Below are 21,253 nucleotides of genomic sequence, written 5' to 3' on the forward strand. Positions count from 1 at the left end.
GTCTCCTGAGGGGGAATAGATTTTGTCGTGACCACTACATGACTGTAATGCTGTGCTTGGACCATGTTAGTTTGTTGGTGATGTATACCACATCACCAACAAGGAACTTGAAGGAACCAAGGAACTTGAAGCTCTCAACATGCTCCACTGCAGTCCCGTTGATGAGAATTGGGGCGTGCTCCTGTAGTCCACAATCATCTCCTTTGTCTTGATCACGTTGAGGGAGAGGTTGTTGTCCTGGCACCACACGGCCAGGTCTTTGACCTCCACCCTATAGGCTGTCTCATTGTTGTCGGTGATCAGGCCTACCACTGTTGTCGGCACATTTAATGATGGTGTTGGAGTCTTGCCTGGCCGTACAGTCATGAGTGAACAGGGAGTACAGGAGAGGGCTGAGCACGCACCCCTGAGGGGCCCCTATATTGAGTATCAGCGTGGCGGATGTGTTGTTATCTACCCTTACAACCTGGGGATGGCCAGGTTGTAAGTTCCCCAGCATTAAAGTCCCCGGCTACTATGAGCGCCACCTCCGGGTGAGCGTTTTCTCGTTTGCTTATGGCGGAATACAGCTCATTCAATGCTGTCTTAGTGTCAGCCTCAGTCTGTGGTGGTATGTAAACAGCTACAAAGAATATAGATGAAAACTCTCTCGGTAGGTAATGTGGTCTGCAGCTTATCATGAGAAACTCTACCTCAGATGAGCAATGGCTCAAGACTTCCTTAGATATTGTGCACCAGCTGTTATTTACAAAAATACGTACAGTATATCACAAAAGTGACTACATCTCTCACATTTTTGTAAATATTTGAGTATATCTTTTTATGTGACAACACTGAAGAAATGGCACTTTGCTACAATGTAAAGTAATGAGCGTACAGCTTGTATAACAGTGTAAATTTGCTGTCCCCTCAAAATAATTCAACACACAGCCATTAATTGTCTAAACCGCTGGCAACAAAAGTGAGTACACCCCTAAGTGAAAATGTCCAAATTGGACCCAAAGTGTCAATATTTTGTGTGGCCACCATCCTTTTCCAGAACTGCCTTGACCCTCTTGGGCATGGAGTTCACCAGAGCTTCACAGGTTGCCACTGGAGTCCTCTTCCATTCCTCCACGAAGACATTATGGAGCTTGTGGATGTTAGAGACCTTGCACTCCTCCACCTTCCGTTTGAGGATGCCCCACAGATGAGGTGTGTTTGGGGTCGTTATTATGTTGGAATACTGCCCAGCGGCCCAGTCTCCGAAGGGAGGGGATCATGTCACATGACACCGGGGAGGGAAAATGGCTAATTGGGCCCAATTTGGACATTTTCACTTAGGGGTGTACTCACTTTTGATGGCAGCGGTTTACACATTAATGGCTGTGTGTTGAGTTATTTTGAGGGGACAGCAAATGTACACTGTTATACAAGCTGCACACTCACTACTTTACATTGTAGAAAAGTGTCATTTCAGTGTGGTCACATGAAAAGATATACTCAAATGTTTACAAAAATGTGAGGGGTGTAGTCACTTTTGTGATATACTGTAGACCACCGCCCCTTGTCTTACCAGACGCCGCCGTTCTATCCTGCCGGTACATCGTATAACCAGCCAGCTGTATGTAGATATTGTCGTCGTTCAGCCACGACTCCGTGAAGCATAAGATGTTACAGTTTTTAATGTCCCGTTGGTAGTTTAATCTTCCCAATAGCTCGTCCATTTTATTGTCCAAAGATTGCATGTTTGCTAGCAGAATTTAAGGGAGTGGGGGGTTATTCGATCGCCTCCTACTCCTCAGAAGGCAGCCCGCCCTCCGGCCTCCCTTTCTATGCCTCCTCTTAGCGCAGACCACTGGTGTCGGGGCCTGTTCCCGAGGGAGCCATATATCCTCCGCCTCGGGCTCATCAGCGTCGTGAAAGAAGAAAAAGGATTCTGCTAGTCCATGGTGAGTAATCCCAGTCCTGATGTCTAGAAGTTATTTTCGGTCTTAAGAGACGGTAGCAACAACATTATGTACAAAAATAGTAAAAACATTAATTACAAACATTAGCTGGTGGTGTTGTAGTTTGCATAGTCTATGTTTTGGCGGTCAGTCTGCCACTATTTTACCCTGTGGTCTGAATAAATGTTCCTTCTCAAGCGAGAGTCAGAACTGCTCAAACTTGAACTCGTCTGACTTTATTTAACTACAAACAGAGGAGGATGTTTGCTCTGGGGTTTCACTGTTTAGAAGACTGAGGGTCAGTTTTCAGAGGAGGGTGTTTGCTGTGGGGTCTTTATGTAGGAGACTGTTGTAGCCTGGACTGGACTGAGTAGTCAGTAACCACACCCACAGCTTTTAAATACGAGCTAGATGGAGGGGACTGGTAGGAGACTGTTGGTGCCTGGACTGGACTGAGTAGTCAGTAACCACACCCACAGCTTTTAAATATGAGCTAGAGGGAGGGGACTGGTAGGAGACTGTTGGAGCCTGGACTAAGTAGTCAGTAACCACACCCACAGCTTTTAAATACGGGCTAGAGGGAGGGGACTGGTCGGAGACTGTTGGAGCCTGGACTAAGTAGTCAGTAACCACACCCACAGCTTTTAAATACGGGCTAGAGGGAGGGGACTGGTCGGAGACTGTTGGAGCCTGGACTAAGTAGTCAGTAACCACACCCACAGCTTTTAAATATGAGCTTGTGAAATAACCCTCTCACACACACACCTGCAACACCAGGGTGGGTCTGGAACAGAGGAATAGGGATTAACTTAACATTGGTCTGTCATATCACATCTTTCCTGTCTGTTGGAAGGTTAGAAGATGGCTGTGAATAAGCATATCAAGAAGTCGCTCTTCCTCTTCATTCTACTGTTTTGGGTGAGTCCTATTAACCTACATTCTTTACTTTAACTATAGTGTTCTCCATTGGTTTGATGTAGGTTTTTAATCGTGTGTGTGTGTGTGTGTGTGTGTGTGTGTGTGTGTGTGTGTGTGTGTGTGTGGTATAGTGATGTTTGTTTGTTTAGTGATCAACTAGTAGCCTAGTACACATAGTAATCCATTTTAAAAGCTATTTACATGTCTGCTATGGAAATGAGATGACATTCAAATGTCTATGGTAACAATGTGTGATCATCATATGACTAACTTTCATTAAGCCATTAACTCTGACTCTGGAAGGTGTTGTCTTTGCGATGATAGTTTAACAAGCCTTCTCAGTTGCAGGGGTCGTATTCGTTAGTGCACTCCATAGCTAAACTTTTTACAACATGAAAAATTGCCATTGTTTGCTGAAATTACACTATACAGTAGCTCTCTTGTCGAAGACTATACCCCAGTGTTTACTTTGGAAACAGCTCTCATTGCATTTAGCTTAAGTGTTGAGGTTTTCTGGTTCCTGTGTTTTTGAGTCACTGGATGCACGGTTCTGGAATGACGAGATGCAAGTCAGGATGTCACAATCTTTACTGCATGGGTATGCCACTCCAGGCCACAAGGGGTGGCTGTGTGGATGTGGGGACTCATATTTAGAGTTAATCTCAATCAGAATCTTAAAAAAAAATAAAAATCTTGAACGGAATCTTTCAACTTTTTGAAAGCCAAAATAATCGTCAAATTCATAGTCCAGTCATCGCAGAACGTCTTCAACATAAAAACGTGGGTATACGTTGTAATCTCCCTAAATAATGAGCATTCATTCATATAGCCTTGACATTTAACCCCATGTCTACATGTCCACAGGCCCATACTGTGAGTATGGAATGCTTTCAAACAAATCATTCATCGATGGCTTCTGGAGTCGTTGGGTTGACCAGCTATTTTTTTTTCAATCAAATATTCAATGTATGTAACCTGTCACTATCAGTTCTGACACCACGGGAGAATCTCTATTTCATTTCCTGGATTCTTCGCATCCTCTCCCCTCTGGATTTAAGAGGAGAGGATCTGAGGAATCAAGTTAATGCAATTGAGATTCCCCCATGAGAATCTCTATTTAATTTCCTGGATTCCTCGCATCCTCTCCCCTCTGGATTTAAGAGGAGAGTATCTGAGGAATCAAGTTAATGCAATTGAGATTCTCCCATGTGGTCTAGAGTCCACTGTTAACCCAGGAAAGATATCCTCATGTGGGGGCTGGATGATGCTGTATCTCCTCTATTGTGATGGTGGTTCAACTGTAGTTCCTCAGAGTTGCCACCAGATGTAGCTAGTGTGTTGTGAATCACAAAATGAATCCACATTGAAGTTGAGTTGACAACAACAACAAGACCTGTTCATTCAATCCCAGTGACATTGAAACGCACTACTTTCTGAAGTTGATTCTAGATAAAATGCTCATGTCATCTCATTTTGTTTTCCAGATCGGTGGCTGCGTCATTCTTGGTGTCTCCATCTACTTCAAAGTGAGCAAGAATGGAAACGTGGTAAGGAAATATCCAGTGTGACACTAAATTAATGACAACACCATCAAAAGCCCTCTTTACACAGTAAAAAATAACACCTTGAAACAAATGCATCCAGTCATATACACCTATTCAGCACATATCTACATGTAAAATGACTGAGTAACTGTCTGTCCCCCTCCCTCAGATAATGGATGAGGCAGTGCCGTTTGTAGACCTGCTGATAGCTGTTGGCGTCATCATCATGGTACTGGGCTTCCTGGGCTGCTGTGGAGCCATTAAGGAAAACCGATGCATGCTCATTCTGGTGAGGGGAAACACACACTCCCTTACAATAGCCAACCCTCACATTTAAAATGTTACATTGTACACTGCCCAGGATAATGCTGTCCCAATAGCCAACCGCTGAAGCGGTTCTAGGTTCTAACCAAAGCAGTCTCTTCATATGCAATGCATTCGAAAAGTATTCAGACCTCTTGACTTTTTCCACATTTCATGTTACAGCCTTATTCAGAAATATATGAACTTTTCCCCCCCTCAATCTACACACTACCCCATAATGACATCACAATACCCCATAATGACATCACACTACCCCACAATGACATCACACTACCCAATAATGACATCACAATACCCCATAATGACATCACAATACCCCATAATGACATCACACTACCCCATAATGACATCACACTACCCCATAATGACATCACAATACCCCATAATGACATCACAATACCCCATAATGACATCACACTACCCCATAATGACATCACACTACCCCATAATGACATCACACTACCCCATAATGACATCACAATACCCCATAATGACATCACACTACCCCATAATGACATCACAATACCCCATAATGACATCACACTACCCCATAATGACATCACAATACCCCATAATGACATCACAATACCCCATAATGACATCACAATACCCCATAATGACATCACAGTACCCCATAATGACATCACAATACCCCATAATGACATCACACTACCCCATAATGACATCACACTACCCCATAATGACCTCACACTACCCCATAATGACATCACAATACCCCATAATGACCAAGCCAGGTTAGACATTTTTGCAATTGTGAAAAATAAATATAAATCAGTTACATAAGTCTTCAGACCCTTTACTCAGTACTTTGTTGAAGCACTTTTGGCAGCGATTACAAACTTGAGTATTCTTGGGAATGATGCAGCAAGCTTGGAAAACCTGTATTTGTGGAGTTTATCCCTTTCTTCTCTGCAGATCCCCGCAATATCTGTTAGGTTGGATGGGGAGTGTTGCAGCTCAGCTATTTTTAGGTCTCTCCAGAGACCACTCAAGGACATTCAGAGACTTGTCCGGAAGCTACTCCTACGTTGTCTTGGCTGTGTGCTTAGGGCTGTTGTCCTGTTGGAGGGTGAACCTTCACCCCAGTCTGAGGTCAGGGGCGCTCTGGAGCAGGTTTTATTCAAGGATCTCTCTGTACTTTGCTCCGTTCATCTTTCCCTCGGTCCTGACTAGTCTCCCAGTCCCTACCGCTGAAAAACATCCCCACAGCATGATGCTGCCACCACCATGCTTCACCGTAAGGATGGTGCCAGATTTCCTCCAGACGTGACTCTTGGCATTCAGGCCAAAGTGGTCAAACTTGGGTTCATCAGACAATAATGTTTCTCATGGTCTGAGAGTCTTTAGGTGCCTGTTAGCAAACTCCAAGCAGGCTGTCATGTGCCTTTTACTGACGAGTGGCTTCCTTCGGGACACTCTACCATAAAGGCCTGGTTGGTGGAGTGCTGCAGAGATGGCTGTCATTCTGGAAGGTCCTTCAACCTCATGGATTGGTTATTGCTCTGACATGGACTGTCAACCGTGGGACCTTATATAGACAGGTGTGTTCCTTTCCAAATCATGTCCAATCAATTGAATTTACCACAGGTTTACCACAAGTTGTAGAAACATCTCAAGGATGATCCATGGAAACAGGATGCACCTGAGCTCAATGTCTCTTAGTCTCATAACAAAGGTTCTGAATACATATGTAAATAAGATTAGATTTGTTGTTTTTTATAAATGAGCAAAGAATTCTAAACCTGTTTTCTTTTTGCCATTATGGGGTGTTGTATGTAGATGTAACCATGTGGAAAAAGTAACTTGCACTGTACCTTCACACAATCATGTATTTAACTTGTTTATACATGTCAGAGATGGTGTCACTTTTGCAAGAGTGACAGTTACAAGTATAAGAAGTCTTTTGGGTGAATATAATGGTTTCCCAGGTCACCTATGGGAATAGACTTCTATGGCGTTTTTCACCATTTTTAAACTCAGAATAATCCAGAACCTGTAATCGTCTTTTCTGCTATCCAGGATCAGATCCATCTGGCTGTTTTTCAGCCATTTTTTCCCCTCCAGAAAATAATTGGATCAATCTGATCCAGATGGCAACATATCAAGATCACAGAATCCAGATTTTCAGTGCTTTGAACTGGTCCACACCTCACCATCTAATTGACAGCTTGGGGTACTACTTCACTATTACAGGGACACAGAGATGAGTAAACTACATTCACTAAAATAAGTAAAATTTAAAATGGAGGCTGCAAATCCCTTATAAGGTGCCTTCAGAAAGTATACATTGACGGGAGGGGATGGATCCTTTTTTAAAATGGGATTTCTGTATTTAATTTTCAATAAATGTGCAAATGTGCAAAAATTTGATTTTTTTTTACTTTGCCATTTGTAAGGGTTTTCCTGTGGTGAAGTAGAGGCGGACCAAAACGCAACGTGGTTATATTGATTCATGTTTAATAAAAACAGATAAACATGAACACTACAAAACAATAAACGTGGAAAACCAAAAACAGCCCTATCTGGTGCAAAACACAGAGACAGGAACAATCACCCACAAACACACAGTGAAACCCAGGCTACCTAAGTATGATTCTCAATCAGAGACAACTAATGACACCTGCCTCTGATTGAGAACCATACTAGGCCAAAAACATAGAAATGCCCCAAAACATAGAAAAACAAACATAGACCGCCCACCCAACTCACGCCCTGACCATACTAAATAAATACAAAACAACAGAAATAGAGGTCAGAACGTGACACCATTATGCCGTATTGTGCATAAATGTGTGGGGATCTATTTAATCCATTTTGAATTCAGGCTGTAACACAATATGTGTAAATATTATTTCACTACATTTGAATCCTGATGATTTTTTTTTTTTAAAGTTGATATTGGTTTTCCAAATCCTTTTATGAAGGATCAGAGTATCATTTCAGTTTTGAAAATTCCAATTCTAACATTTTAATCTGATATGTTAAATCCAGGTAACTGTTCCCTGGCCTCAATGGGACTAACTGGACAAATAACATGTGGTGGGCATATCATGTGAGCGTTTGTTTGTTTCAGTTCTTCATCGGGCTGCTCCACATCTTCATCCTCCTGTTCATCGCCGGAATCCTGGGAGCTGTCGGAGAGAAGAACGTAAGGAGGAAACCCTCACTGGTTGAATCAGCGTTGTTTCCACATGTCAATGAAATTATGTTGAACCAACGCCTTTAGTGAGAGGTCTAATGCTTTAATATTTAATCATTTCTGCCCTCCAAATTCAGATTTGTTATATAAAGAGGCCCTTTTCATTTTGTCTGGCTCGCCATTCCATATAAAATGTAATATTGTTTGTTCATATAATTTAAAAAGCAGGTCACTAGGTGTAGGAAAAACTATAAGCAAATAGGTCAACTGTGATATGACTAACGAGTTAATCGGGATGATTTTTCCACAAATAGACAGGTATTTTCCTTTCCATGGTAGCAAGATCTTATCTATTTTTCTAACTTTCTATAAAAATATATACCGAGTATGTCCACATCTCCGTCAGACCATTTAATTGGTAAACTAGACGGTACTGTAAAATGTGAATTTTTTTAGTGATCCAATATGTGATATAGTACACTTATCATAATTTGGTTTTAATCCAGAGAGGACAGCAAAAGTATCTAGATCCTCTATGAGGCCGTGGAGAGATTCTAATTGTGGTTTTAAAAGAAAACATGAATCATCAGCGTACAATGACACCTTACTTTTTAAGCCACGGATTTCTAATCCCTTAATATTATTGTTTGATCTGATTTTTAACAACTAACATTTCGATGGCAATAATAAATAGATATGCCGATAGTGGACAACCTTGTTTTACTCCTCTAGACAGTTCAAACCTTTCTGAGATGTAGCCATTATTTACTATTTTACACCATGGGTTACTATACATAACCTTAACCCATTTTATAAGAGATTCCCCAAAATTGAAATATTCTAGGCATTTATATATATATATATAAACTCCAGTCGTACTTTATCAAAAGCCTTTTCAAAATCAGCTGTGAAAACTAGGCCTGGTGTCCTCGATATTTCATAGTATTCTATTGTTTCCAGTACTTGTCTTGTATTATCTCCAATGTATCGTCCATGTAAAAAACCTGTCTGATTAGGATGAATAATATCTGACAATACTTGTTAATTCAATGCACCAAGCATTTTGCATCACAACACTGAAGTGTAAGAGGCATCCAATGTTTTCAATGGACTGGATCTTTATATATACCATTTGGGTCCTGTTTCAGTAATAATGATATCAGACCTTCTTGTTGCGTGTCTGATAATCTACCATTTATATCGGAGTGGTTAAAACATGCTAATAACGGTCCTCTGAGTATATCAAAGTAAGTTGATATACTCCAGCCCTGGAGTTTCCTTTGTATACTTCCACTGGTATGCCATCCAGCCCTGGAGTTTTCCCAGCCTTAAAGGCTATAATTGCATCAATAAGTTCCTCTTCTGTAATTTGGCCTTCACATGAGTCTTTCTCTACAGATGTTAATTTTACATTATTATTAGGAAAAAAATCAATACAATTAGTTTCAGTAAATTGTAAATTGCCTCTTCCTGGCTCAATAATTATTGGTTTGTTTAGTTGTTTAGTTGGGTCCAATTCAATCGGCTACAAATGTTATTGGATAATTTTGTCGACAGGAGGAAAGGCTAACTCCTGACCCCAGCGTTGACCACACTGAGTCGTGCAAAATTGCAAAAGGACGCAAAGGGTACTCAAAGGTAAGCAGAGAATCACTTATTATTAATAAAATACTATTTAGAAGACGGTTTTCAAGGAAGATGGATTTACATGGTATAAAGAAAACAAATCAATGAACGTACATTACACTGCCACTACCGCTATATACTGCATTACCGCTATATTACCACTACTTTACACTACCACTACCCGTACACTGCCACTACCGCTATATACTGCATTACCGCTATATTACCACTACTTTACACTACCACTACCCGTACACTGCCACTACCGCTATATACTGCATTACCGCTATATACTGCATTACCGCTATATACTGCATTACCGCTATATACTGCATTACCGCTATATTACCACTACTTTACACTACCACTACCCGTACACTGCCACTACCGCTATATACTGCATTACCGCTATATTACCACTACTTTACACTACCACTACCCGTACACTGCCACTACCGCTATATACTGCATTACCGCTATATTACCACTACTTTACACTACCACTACCCGTACACTGCCACTACCGCTATATACTGCATTACCGCTATATTACCACTACTTTACACTACCACTACCCGTACACTGCCACTACCGCTATATACTGCATTACCGCTATATTACCACTACTTTACACTACCACTACCCGTACACTGCCACTACCGCTATATACTGCATTACCGCTATATTACCACTACTTTACACTACCACTACCCGTACACTGCCACTACCGCTATATACTGCATTACCGCTATATTACCACTACTTTACACTACCACTACCCGTACACTGCCACTACCGCTATATACTGCATTACCGCTATATTACCACTACTTTACACTACCACTACCCGTACACTGCCACTACCGCTATATACTGCATTACCGCTATATTACCACTACTTTACACTACCACTACCCGTACACTGCCACTACCGCTATATACTGCATTACCGCTATATTACCACTACTTTACAGTACCACTACCCGTACACAGCCACTACCGCTATATACTGCATTACCGCTATATTACCACTACTTTACACTACCACTACCCGTACACTGCCACTACCGCTATATACTGCATTACCGCTATATTACCACTACTTTACACTACCACTACCCGTACATACCTTAAGGGAACATTTCGGCATTTCGTGTATGATCAGTGAGAAAGTCCATATTGCAAATGTACGGTCCCTTACTAGACGTCCGAAATCGTTTGTAAAATTCGCGGTCGGCGTCGGGCCGTGCGGTAGGGCCAGACCTACCGGGAAGTCATCAAATGAACTTTGTCGGACATTCGGTTTCCGTTTTATAAAATAAACAAGTTTTTGACCGTTTTTCCGCTATCCCGGAATTTCCCACAAGAGGGCATACGGAATCATATGGCAATTTGGCAAAACATCACGAATCACGACGGGGCCTTATCTCGAAAACGGAAAATATTTCGAAGCCGAAACTCGGTGAGCGTAGGTTTGGCATAATGGGCAGTTGGCCCCGAACAAGATGGCGTCTAGGCCTCGACGGTTTTTGAGTTATGGCCGTTTTTCTGGGATTAAAGGTCCTAAATGGAAATAGAGAAATTATTTTTCCACTTCAGGTCAAAGTCAAGGAGCCTCCGGTGTCAATAAAAAAAGAACCAGCCATTTATCTATCGTCATTTAAGAGAAACGGAACAATGACAACTTGGCAATGGTCACAAATAGGCGTTTTTTTTTTCAACGGTTACAGATCCAGTTGCAGGGTGTTCATACGAATCTTTTTAAAGTGTGCTGTGGAGCTCTGCGAGATTTCTGTGATTTTCTATGATTTTCTGAAATAATACACACATACTAAACCCTCCGTAAATAACTCAGTTGTTAACGTAAAGACTTAAAACTCAGGATTCTGTAACAGCATACCCCAATGAGGATATGTGGTGATTTATAGCTTCCTGTGCCAACCGGAAGTGCCATAATTGGTGTCTCAGGGGCTGTTTCAAAGGGTTAAAAAAGTCTGATCTGTCCAAAACTTCATATATGTGATTAGGCAACCCCCATGAACTGTAAATCAGTCATTTTTCCCCAAAAAAATCAAAGGAAAAAAAAATCACACTAAAACACAACTTGAATGGAGGGACGTATTGGGGTGCGTAGAGACAGACAGTGGCTGCAATAGTTAGCTTTGTTCGAGCTAAAAAAGAACCGTCAGACCTAGAGTTCCGAAACTTTAGAAACCTGTTCTAGACCTCCGGTTGATGGTGCGTGGTGAGTTACGTGGCTCTAGACGGTTCTCGGACCGAGAAACAGCCTCGTACATTTGCAATACCTTCAATTCATTTTGACCATTACGAAAATGACGACGTTTAGAAAAGTCTCAGAGACGCAAGGCTAGGTGCATTGAAACCGGCTCGGCCCATAGAGACGGACTCCGACGTGTCTGTCCGATAGCTCGTTCAAGGACCCCGTAGCAAGGCATGGAAAAAAGTGGATTTTCAGCACCAATTAGGGTTTTTCTCGGACACCAAATGACCTATCGGGCCGAAACTCGGGATTCGGGGTCGCCTCACATAGGCCTTCACATAATGTCCGAACTGGACCCGCAGCTAGAACGTAACTATGTGTTTTACCTTTTTATTATGTTTTAAACCGAAGGCGCTGTGAATTATGGGACTGCTCTGACATATGTGATAGTTGGCTACTAAATGAGTAGGAAAAAGTGGGTTTGGTGTCAATTGATATCCATTTGGTGTCATAATGACATCTAATTGACTGATGGACACTGACTTGCTAGTTGACTTTTGTACATTTGCAATATGTTTAAACGGAGAGGGACCATCACCAAAATGGCATTCTGAAATCAACACAAAAAATGGCATCACCATAGTCTCCAGACTGTGCCGAGTTCAAGGAGACGCCCCGCTTGACCGTAGCTCGTTCTGAGTGCAGCAAACTTGAAAAAAAGAAGGCCCAAAATGAAGCCTGCACCACAATGTCATTTGATTTTGGGTGGCAGTGAGAGAACCGTTAGAGTGAGAAGCACAATTCCACCACATGAATGTTCCTAAGGTCCTCCCGATCTGAACAAGCCTAACCTTGACCGTGTGGCATTAACCCTTCACAGTAAAACAGGGTTTTTTGATCTCACAGATTACAGTGACATCTCTCCCCATAGGAATACATTGCCTGCACCACAAAATTCAACCTGAAGCCTATATGGGTTATGAATGCCGTATGAACCTGTCTTCGGTACCAGTCCATCAGGCCACTATGAGATCTACCTGTGTCGAATCTAAGCTTCCTGGAGCAACCGGAAGTGGTTAAAATGCCCCTAAAAGTGTTTACCCATACACTGCCTGCAGTTTGATAGACATAGTGCATTCAACCCTGTGTAGATCAGTCAATTCTTAACGTAAAGACTTAAAACTCGGGATTCTGTAAGTGGCTATGTAAATCAAGACATGTGTTTACTTATAGCTTCCTGTGCCAACCGGAAGTGCCTTTAATTGGGTCACACTCTCTGTTTCGAAGGGTTAAAAAAGTCACATCTCTCCAAAACTTCATATGTGTGACTAGGTAACCCTTCTGAACTGTAAATCAGTCATTAATCCCAACAGATGTCAAAGAAAAGCTCCCTCACACACACACAGGAAGGATGGAGTGATAAAGTGCGGTGCTTAAAGACACAGAGAGCAGGAAATGGCATTACCATAATCCCTAGGCCGTACCGAGTTCAGCGAGATATCCCGCTTGACCGTAGCTCGCTCGGTCTAGGCGCAGCGAGCATTAGAATAGTAGGCCCAAAATGAAGCCTGCACCACAATGTCATTTGCTTTTGGGTGACAGTGAGAGAACCGTTAGAGTGAGAAGAAAAATTGCACCACATGAATGTTCCTAAGGTCCTCCCGATCTGAACAAGCCTAACCTTGACCGTGTGGCATTAACCCCTAACAGTAAAACAGTGTTTTTTGATCTCACAGATTACAGTGTCATCTCTCCCCATAGGAATACATTGCCTGCACCCCTAATTTCAACCTGAGGCCTATGTGGGTTATGAATGCCGTATGAACCTGTCTTCGGTACCAGTCCATCAGGCCACTATGAGGTCTACCTGTGTTGATTCTAAGCTTCCTGGACCAACCGGAAGTGGTTAAAATGCCCCTAAAAGTGTTTACCCATACACTGCATGCAGTTTGATAGACATAGTGCATTCAACCCTGTGTAGATCAGTCAATTCTTAACGTAAGGACTTAAAACTCAGGATTCTGTAACAGCATACCCCAATGAGGATATGTGTTGATTTATAACTTCCTGTGCCAACCGGAAGTGCCATAATTGGTGTCTTAGGGGCTGTTTCGAAGGGTTAAAAAAGTCTGATCTTTCCAAAACTTCATATGTGTGATTAGGCAACCCCCATGAACTGTAAATCAGTCATTTTTCCCCAAAAAATTCAAAGGAAAAAAAAATCACACTAAAACACAACTTGGAAGGAGGGACGTATTGGGGTGCGTAGAGACAGACAGTGGCTCCAATAGTTAGCTTTGTTGGAGCTAAAAAAGAACCGTCGGACCTAGAGTTCCGAAACTTTAGAAACCTGTTCTAGACCTCCCGTAGATGGTGCGTGGTGAGTTACGTGGCTCTAGAAGGTTCTCGGACCGAGAAACAGCCTCGTACATTTGAAATAACTTCAATTCATTTTTGCATCACGAAAATGACGACATTTAGAAATGTCCCAGAGTCGCAAGACTAGGTGCATTGCAAACGTCTCGGCCCATATAGACAGACCCCAACGTTTCTGTCCAATAGCTCATTCAAGGACCCCGTAGCAAGTCATGGAAAATAGTGGATTTTCAGCACCAATTAGGGTTTTTCTCGGACACCAAATGACCTATCGAGCCGAAACTTGGGATTCGGGGTCGCCTCAGCTAGGCCAACACATAACATAAGAAATGGACCCGCAGCTAGAACGTAACTACGTGTTTTATGGTTTTTTTATGGTTTGAACCGAAGGGGTTGTGAATTTTGGGCCAGCTCTGAAGTATGTAATAGTTGGCTACTAAACGAGTTGGAAAAAGTGGGTTTGGTGTCAGTTTGTATCAGTTTGGTGGTCAGAATGATATCTAATTGACTGATGGACTCTTGTCCACTTGACTCTTGTACATTTGCAATATGATCCTATAGTGAAAAAACATCACCAAAAGCGACATTCTGAAATCAACCCAAACGAGCGATTGAGATGACCCAGAATCACTGCAAAGCCATCCCGAGTTCATCGGGCCAGTCAATTTCACATTCCTGCAAGATTTTTATAGCATGACAAATTCGTGATGGTACCTGCCCTTTAAAACATATTGCAAATGCACAGTGACTTTGAAAAAGTAAGAAACAAAAAAAAATACATCTAAAAAATTTTGAGCATGACAAATTCGTGATGGTACCTGCCCATTGAAACATATTGCAAATGCACAGTGACTTTGAAAAAGTAAGGAAACATAAACAAAAAAAATCCAAAATTTTTATTTTTGGGTGACCAGTTGCACGTGCATTTGCAATATGATTCTATAGTGAAAAAACATATTGCAAATGCACAGTGACTTTGAAAAAGTAAGGAAACATAAACAAAAAAAATCTAAAATTTTTGGGGGGGGATGACCAGTTGCATGTGCATTTGCAATATGATTCTATAGTGAAAAAACATATTGCAAATGCACAGTGACTTTGAAAAAGTAAGGAAAAATAAACAAAAAAAATCTAAATTTTTTTGGGGGGGATGACCAGTTGCACGTGCATTTGCAATATGATTCTATAGTGAAAAAACATGTTGCAAATGCACAGTGACTTTGAAAAAGTAAGGAAACATAAACAAAAAAAATCTAAAATTTTTTGGGGGGGATGACCAGTTGCATGTGCATTTGCAATATGATTCTATAGTGAAAAAACATATTGCAAATGCACAGTGACTTTGAAAAAGTAAGGAAACATAAAAAAAATCTAAATTTTTTTGGGGGGGATGACCAGTTGCATGTGCATTTGCAATATGATTCTATAGTGAAAAAACATATTGCAAATGCACAGTGACTTTGAAAAAGTAAGGAAAAATAAACAAAAAAAATCTTTTTTTTTTTTGGGGGGATGACCAGTTGCACGTGCATTTGCAATATGATTCTATAGTGAAAAAACATATTGCAAATGCACAGTGACTTTGAAAAAGTAAGGAAACATAAACAAAAAAAATCTAAAATTTTTTGGGGGGGATGACCAGTTGCATGTGCATTTGCAATATGATTCTATAGTGAAAAAACATATTGCAAATGCACAGTGACTTTGAAAAAGTAAGGAAACATAAAAAAAATCTAAATTTTTTGGGGGGGGATGACCAGTTGCATGTGCATTTGCAATATGATTCTATAGTGAAAAAACATATTGCAAATGCACAGTGACTTTGAAAAAGTAAGGAAAAATAAACAAAAAAAATCTTTTTTTTTTTGGGGGGATGACCAGTTGCACGTGCATTTGCAATATGATTCTATAGTGAAAAAACATATTGCAAATGCACAGTGACTTTGAAAAAGTAAGGAAACATAAACAAAAAAAATCTAAAATTTTTGGGGGGGGATGACCAGTTGCATGTGCATTTGCAATATGATTCTATAGTGAAAAAACATATTGCAAATGCACAGTGACTTTGAAAAAGTAAGGAAACATAAAAAAAATCTAAATTTTTTTTGGGGGGGATGACCAGTTGCATGTGCATTTGCAATATGATTCTATAGTGAAAAAACATATTGCAAATGCACAGTGACTTTGAAAAAGTAAGGAAAAATAAACAAAAAAAATCTAATTTTTTTTTTGGGGGATGACCAGTTGCACGTGCATTTGCAATATGATTCTATAGTGAAAAAACATATTGCAAATGCACAGTGACTTTGAAAAAGTAAGGAAACATAAACAAAAAAAATCTAAATTTTTTTGGGGGGGATGACCAGTTGCATGTGCATTTGCAATATGATTCTATAGTGAAAAAACATATTGGAAATGCACAGTGACTTTGAAAAAGTAAGGAAACATAAACAAAAAAAATCCAAAATTTGTATTTTTGGGTGACCAGTTGCACGTGCATTTGCAATATGATTCTATAGTGAAAAAACATATTGCAAATGCACAGTGACTTTGAAAAAGTAAGGAAACATAAACAAAAAAAATCAAAACATTTTTTTTTTGGGTGACCAGTTGCACGTGCATTTGCAATATGATTCTATAGTGAAAAAACATATTGCAAATGCACAGTGACTTTGAAAAAGTAAGGAAACATAAACAAAAAAAATCTAAAATTTTTTTTGGGGGATGACCAGTTGCATGTGCATTTGCAATATGATTCTATAGTGAAAAAACATATTGCAAATGCACAGTGACTTTGAAAAAGTAAGGAAAAATAAACAAAAAAAATCTAAAATTTTTTGGGGGGGATGACCAGTTGCACGTGCATTTGCAATATGATTCTATAGTGAAAAAACATATTGCAAATGCACAGTGACTTTGAAAAAGTAAGGAAACATAAACAAAAAAAATCTAAATTTTTTTTTGGGGGATGACCAGTTGCATGTGCATTTGCAATATGATTCTATAGTGAAAAAACATATTGCAAATGCACAGTGACTTTGAAAAAGTAAGGAAACATAAACAAAAAAAATCTAAACATTTTTTTTTGGGGTGAGCAGTTGCACGTGCATTTGCAATATGATTCTATAGTGAAAAAACATCACCAAAAGCGACATTCTGAAATCAACCCAAACGAGCGATTGAGATGACCCAGAATCACTGCAAAGCCATCCCGAGTTCATCGGGCCAGTCAATTTCACATTCCTGCAGGATTTTTATAGCATGACAAATTCGTGATGGTACCTGCCCATTAAAACATATTGCAAATGCACAGTGACTTTGAAAAAGTAAGGAAACATAGAATCAAATTATTTTTTTTGGGGTTACCAGTTGCACATTTCAGATCACCAGTTGCACATTTCAGATCACCAGTTGCACATTTCAGATCACCAGTTGCACGGAGGAAAATCGTTACTTTTGACTTTGACTTTTGACTTCCTATGAAATCATATTCCAAATGGAGAAAACATATGCCTTATGCACTAGTAAAAAAAAAAAAAAAAAAATGAATACAAAGTATGACTAAAGTATGTTGATAAAGTTCTTATACATGTGTAATTGACATAAAAATTGAAAGAATTTTGAAAAACGGTCCAGAAAGCACTTTTTTAAGGATGTGTGAAGTTTTTTACCAAATTTTGACATTTTTGACTTTTGACTTTTGACTTCCTATGAAATCATATTGCAAATGGACAAAACATATGCCTTATGCGCATGTAATTAAAAAAAAAAAAAATTTGATATCAAAATTGGACAAAAGTATATTCATACAGTTCTTACACATGTGTAATTGACAAAAAAAGCGAAAGAAATTCGAAAAAAGGCCCAGAAAGCACTTTTTTAAGGGGTAAAAAGTTTTTGAAAAAAATATCATTTTTTCAAAATTTTTCTTTTGGATGTTGACTTGGGTTGCATTTCCAATATGAAAAACCCAGGTGGAGCGCACTCGCCCCCTGTTGGATTTTTGAGGTGTTACAATTGGCAATTGCCATATGGCATTTGCCATATACTTTGCACGAATCAACGCCGCTTTGGGTGGTATTGGACATCGTGTACATGGTTTGTCCAATGCCAATATTTTGACATTCATTTTTGTACAATTCAGGGGGGTATTCCCTTACACTGCCACTACCGCTATATACTGCATTACCGCTATATTACCACTACTTTACAGTACCACTACCCGTACACAGCCACTACTTTACAGTAGCACTACCCGTACACTACCACTACTTTACAGTCCCACTACCCGTACACTGCCACTACTTTACAGTACCACTGCCCATACACAACCACTACTTTACAGTACCACTACCCGTACACAACCTCTACTTTACAGTACCACTACCCGTACACAGCCACTACTTTACAGTACCACTACCCATACACAGCCACTACTTTACAGTACCACTGCCCATGTACAACCACTACTTTACAGTACCACTACGTACACTAACACTACATTACACTAACACTACATTACATTACCACTACCATCACACTACATTCCAGTACTGTACATCAAAGTCCTATAAACAGAACCTGTACAGGGAACTGATCTACAGCCACATGAAACCATAGAGGGTTCCAGGATGATACAACCACGAACCGCAAAGCAGCGTCTTCGTACAGTCACCTTGACCTGGTGTTAACTAGTGTTGACTGTTTGCTTTGTCCTCTGCAGCCTTGTGCCAAGTTTATGACTTTCTTCATCGCGTCTCCTTTTAGTATGGCAGTCTTGACGGTAAGAATCCAATCTCTATAACAAAGCCTCTATTAATACATTATATTATGCATAACAAAGCCTCTATTAATACATTATATTATGTATAACAACGCCTCTATTAATACATTATATTATGTATGTATAACAAAGCCTCTATTAATACACTATATTATGTATGTATAACAACGCCTCTATTAATACATTATATAATGTATAACAACGCCTCTATTAATACATTATATAATGTATAACAACGCCTCTATTAATACATTATATTATACATAACAAAGCCTCTATTAATACATTATATTATGTATAACAACGCCTCTATTAATACACTATTATACATAACAAAGCCTCTATTAATACATTATATTATGTATGTATAACAAAGCCTCTATTAATACATTATATAATGTACTATACCGGTCATATAAATGGAATACATTTGTATTGTTCCAGTCACTGTTCAGTACTGGTCTGTTTCATCTTCACTAACTCTTACTTTATGGCTGTTCTCATTGGCATTAAGATGGATATGTGCAATTCACTCTGTCACTGTTCAGTACTTAGTGACTGTATCCTGGTCTCAGATCTGTTAGCACCTTCTTGGCAACGCCGATGGCCGTTTGTCATTGCCAATTAACAACCTGTTGGCAAGACTGTACAAATGGATCTGGAACCAGGCTAGACACCACAAACTGATGTGGGACCGGGCTACAGCCTGGTAGTGAATGGGTTGTGACGTACCTGTTTTGTGTTTCAGCTCTTTGGAATGGCCTTCACCATGACCCTGTACTGCCAGATTGAGAAGAGGGACGCCAACACTGCCTAAAGCAGCAACACGTGGTACCACTTGATCTGGGGTTGTGGTCAAGGTGAATTAGAAGTCATCAATTCAGGAAGTCAACTGAAATTACAATACAATAAATGAAGAAGGAAAAAAAACGATCTATTTTCAATCATTTCTCAAACTGAAAAGCAGAAGTTATTTATTCCAAGTTTTTTTTACATTAGCAGTGTTAAATACAATTCACTTCCTCAATTGACTGGCTTCAATTCAAATGGACCCCGATCATGACTTGATCAAAAGCTGGCTTTGACATATCCCATACAGCATGCTTGGAACATGTATTTGATACTGAACGTTGGGGTTCAAATCTAGTCCATTCAGGAAGTACACTGCAATTCCAGTTCTCTTCAATCAGGAACATTTTGGAATTAGGTTTGCTTTGTGAATGGACTGGAACCCCCAACCTGCTGAACTATGGACCACAATGCATCATGTGTTTCTCCATCATTTTACCTGCATCAAATGATGCTGTGATTTTAGATTTCAGATCTTTTGTTAAAATTATGGCAGTTTCTTCACTTGTGAAGTTGGTTGATCCATATGTCCTTGAACATGAATTAGTGTTTTTTTCTTTAAAGGAGCTCTGTGTCATTGTACTGCTCTACGTCTCTCTCTGAATGGAGGGCTTCGCTGTCCATACACTGAACTGTGTATTATTCATGCTGAAATGTTGAACTTTTTCCCCCCGTTTTATTGCTATCATCTCGTAGATATTAAAGTCTGACGGTAAATATTGATCACGCTGTATATACATTTAACCTGTTGTATATTTGAGTTGTATAATGATTGCAGTACATGTCAGAATGTCTTCTGTTCAAGGCCTGTGACCAATGTCTTTATGGATGTTCCCCTTTTTGAGGCACATCAGAAATAAAGAAGTAGTAACTCACTTGGTTTCCTCATTTGCATCCCCGCCTCCAGCCCGCCTCTTCAGAGAACAACTTTGACTCATTAAGAAATAGTCTTAAAAATTCAGGAGGGCTGATCTAGGTTCAGTTACGTAATAGATCAGATTACATGGACGGTGGGGGGGGAGATCTGATCCTAGGTCAGATTACATGGATGGTGTGGGGAGATCTGATCGTAGGTCAGATTACATGGACGGTGGGGGGAGATCTGATCGTAGGTCAGATTACATGGACGGTGGGGGGGAGATCTGATCCTAGGTCAGATTACATGGACGGTGGGGGGAGATCTGATCCTAGGTCACTCCTACTCTGTCTCCAGTCTGATGGGTGTGTGTGTTAATGGTGAAGGACCTAGATGAACGTCTGTCTCCAGTCAGATTATTGAAGATTATCATGAAATCTAGAGGGGCTATATGTATATAAGGGGGGGCTATATGTATATAAGGGGAGGCTATATGTATATAAGGGGGGGCTATATGTATATGTGTATTTATCCCTGTGTTTCCTGTCTCTCTGTACCAGTGTATTTATCCCTGTGTTTCCTGTCTCTCTGTGCCAGTGTATTTATCCATGTGTTTCCTGTCTCTCTGTGCCAGTGTATTTATCCCTGTGTTTCCTGTCTCTCTGTAC

The 21,253-nt window shown here is 40.2% G+C and overlaps 1 protein-coding gene across 1 annotated transcript; it reads left to right on the forward strand.

Annotated features, from left to right (window-relative positions):
• The first annotated feature begins 2,712 nt into the window (after positions 1 to 2,712).
• On the forward strand, positions 2,713 to 19,799 carry LOC139394610 (tetraspanin-8-like). The gene is made up of 7 exons (XM_071142709.1): positions 2,713 to 2,846; positions 4,331 to 4,393; positions 4,560 to 4,679; positions 7,809 to 7,883; positions 9,432 to 9,512; positions 18,821 to 18,880; positions 19,629 to 19,799. The coding sequence occupies exons 1-7, from the start codon at positions 2,790 to 2,792 to the stop codon at positions 19,695 to 19,697; spliced, it is 525 nt and encodes a 174-aa protein (XP_070998810.1). The 5' UTR covers positions 2,713 to 2,789; the 3' UTR covers positions 19,698 to 19,799.
• Positions 19,800 to 21,253: the final 1,454 nt, after the last annotated feature.

The sequence above is a fragment of the Oncorhynchus clarkii genome, unplaced genomic scaffold (genome assembly GCF_045791955.1).
Source record: "Oncorhynchus clarkii lewisi isolate Uvic-CL-2024 unplaced genomic scaffold, UVic_Ocla_1.0 unplaced_contig_12070_pilon_pilon, whole genome shotgun sequence".
Taxonomy (NCBI): domain Eukaryota; kingdom Metazoa; phylum Chordata; class Actinopteri; order Salmoniformes; family Salmonidae; genus Oncorhynchus; species Oncorhynchus clarkii.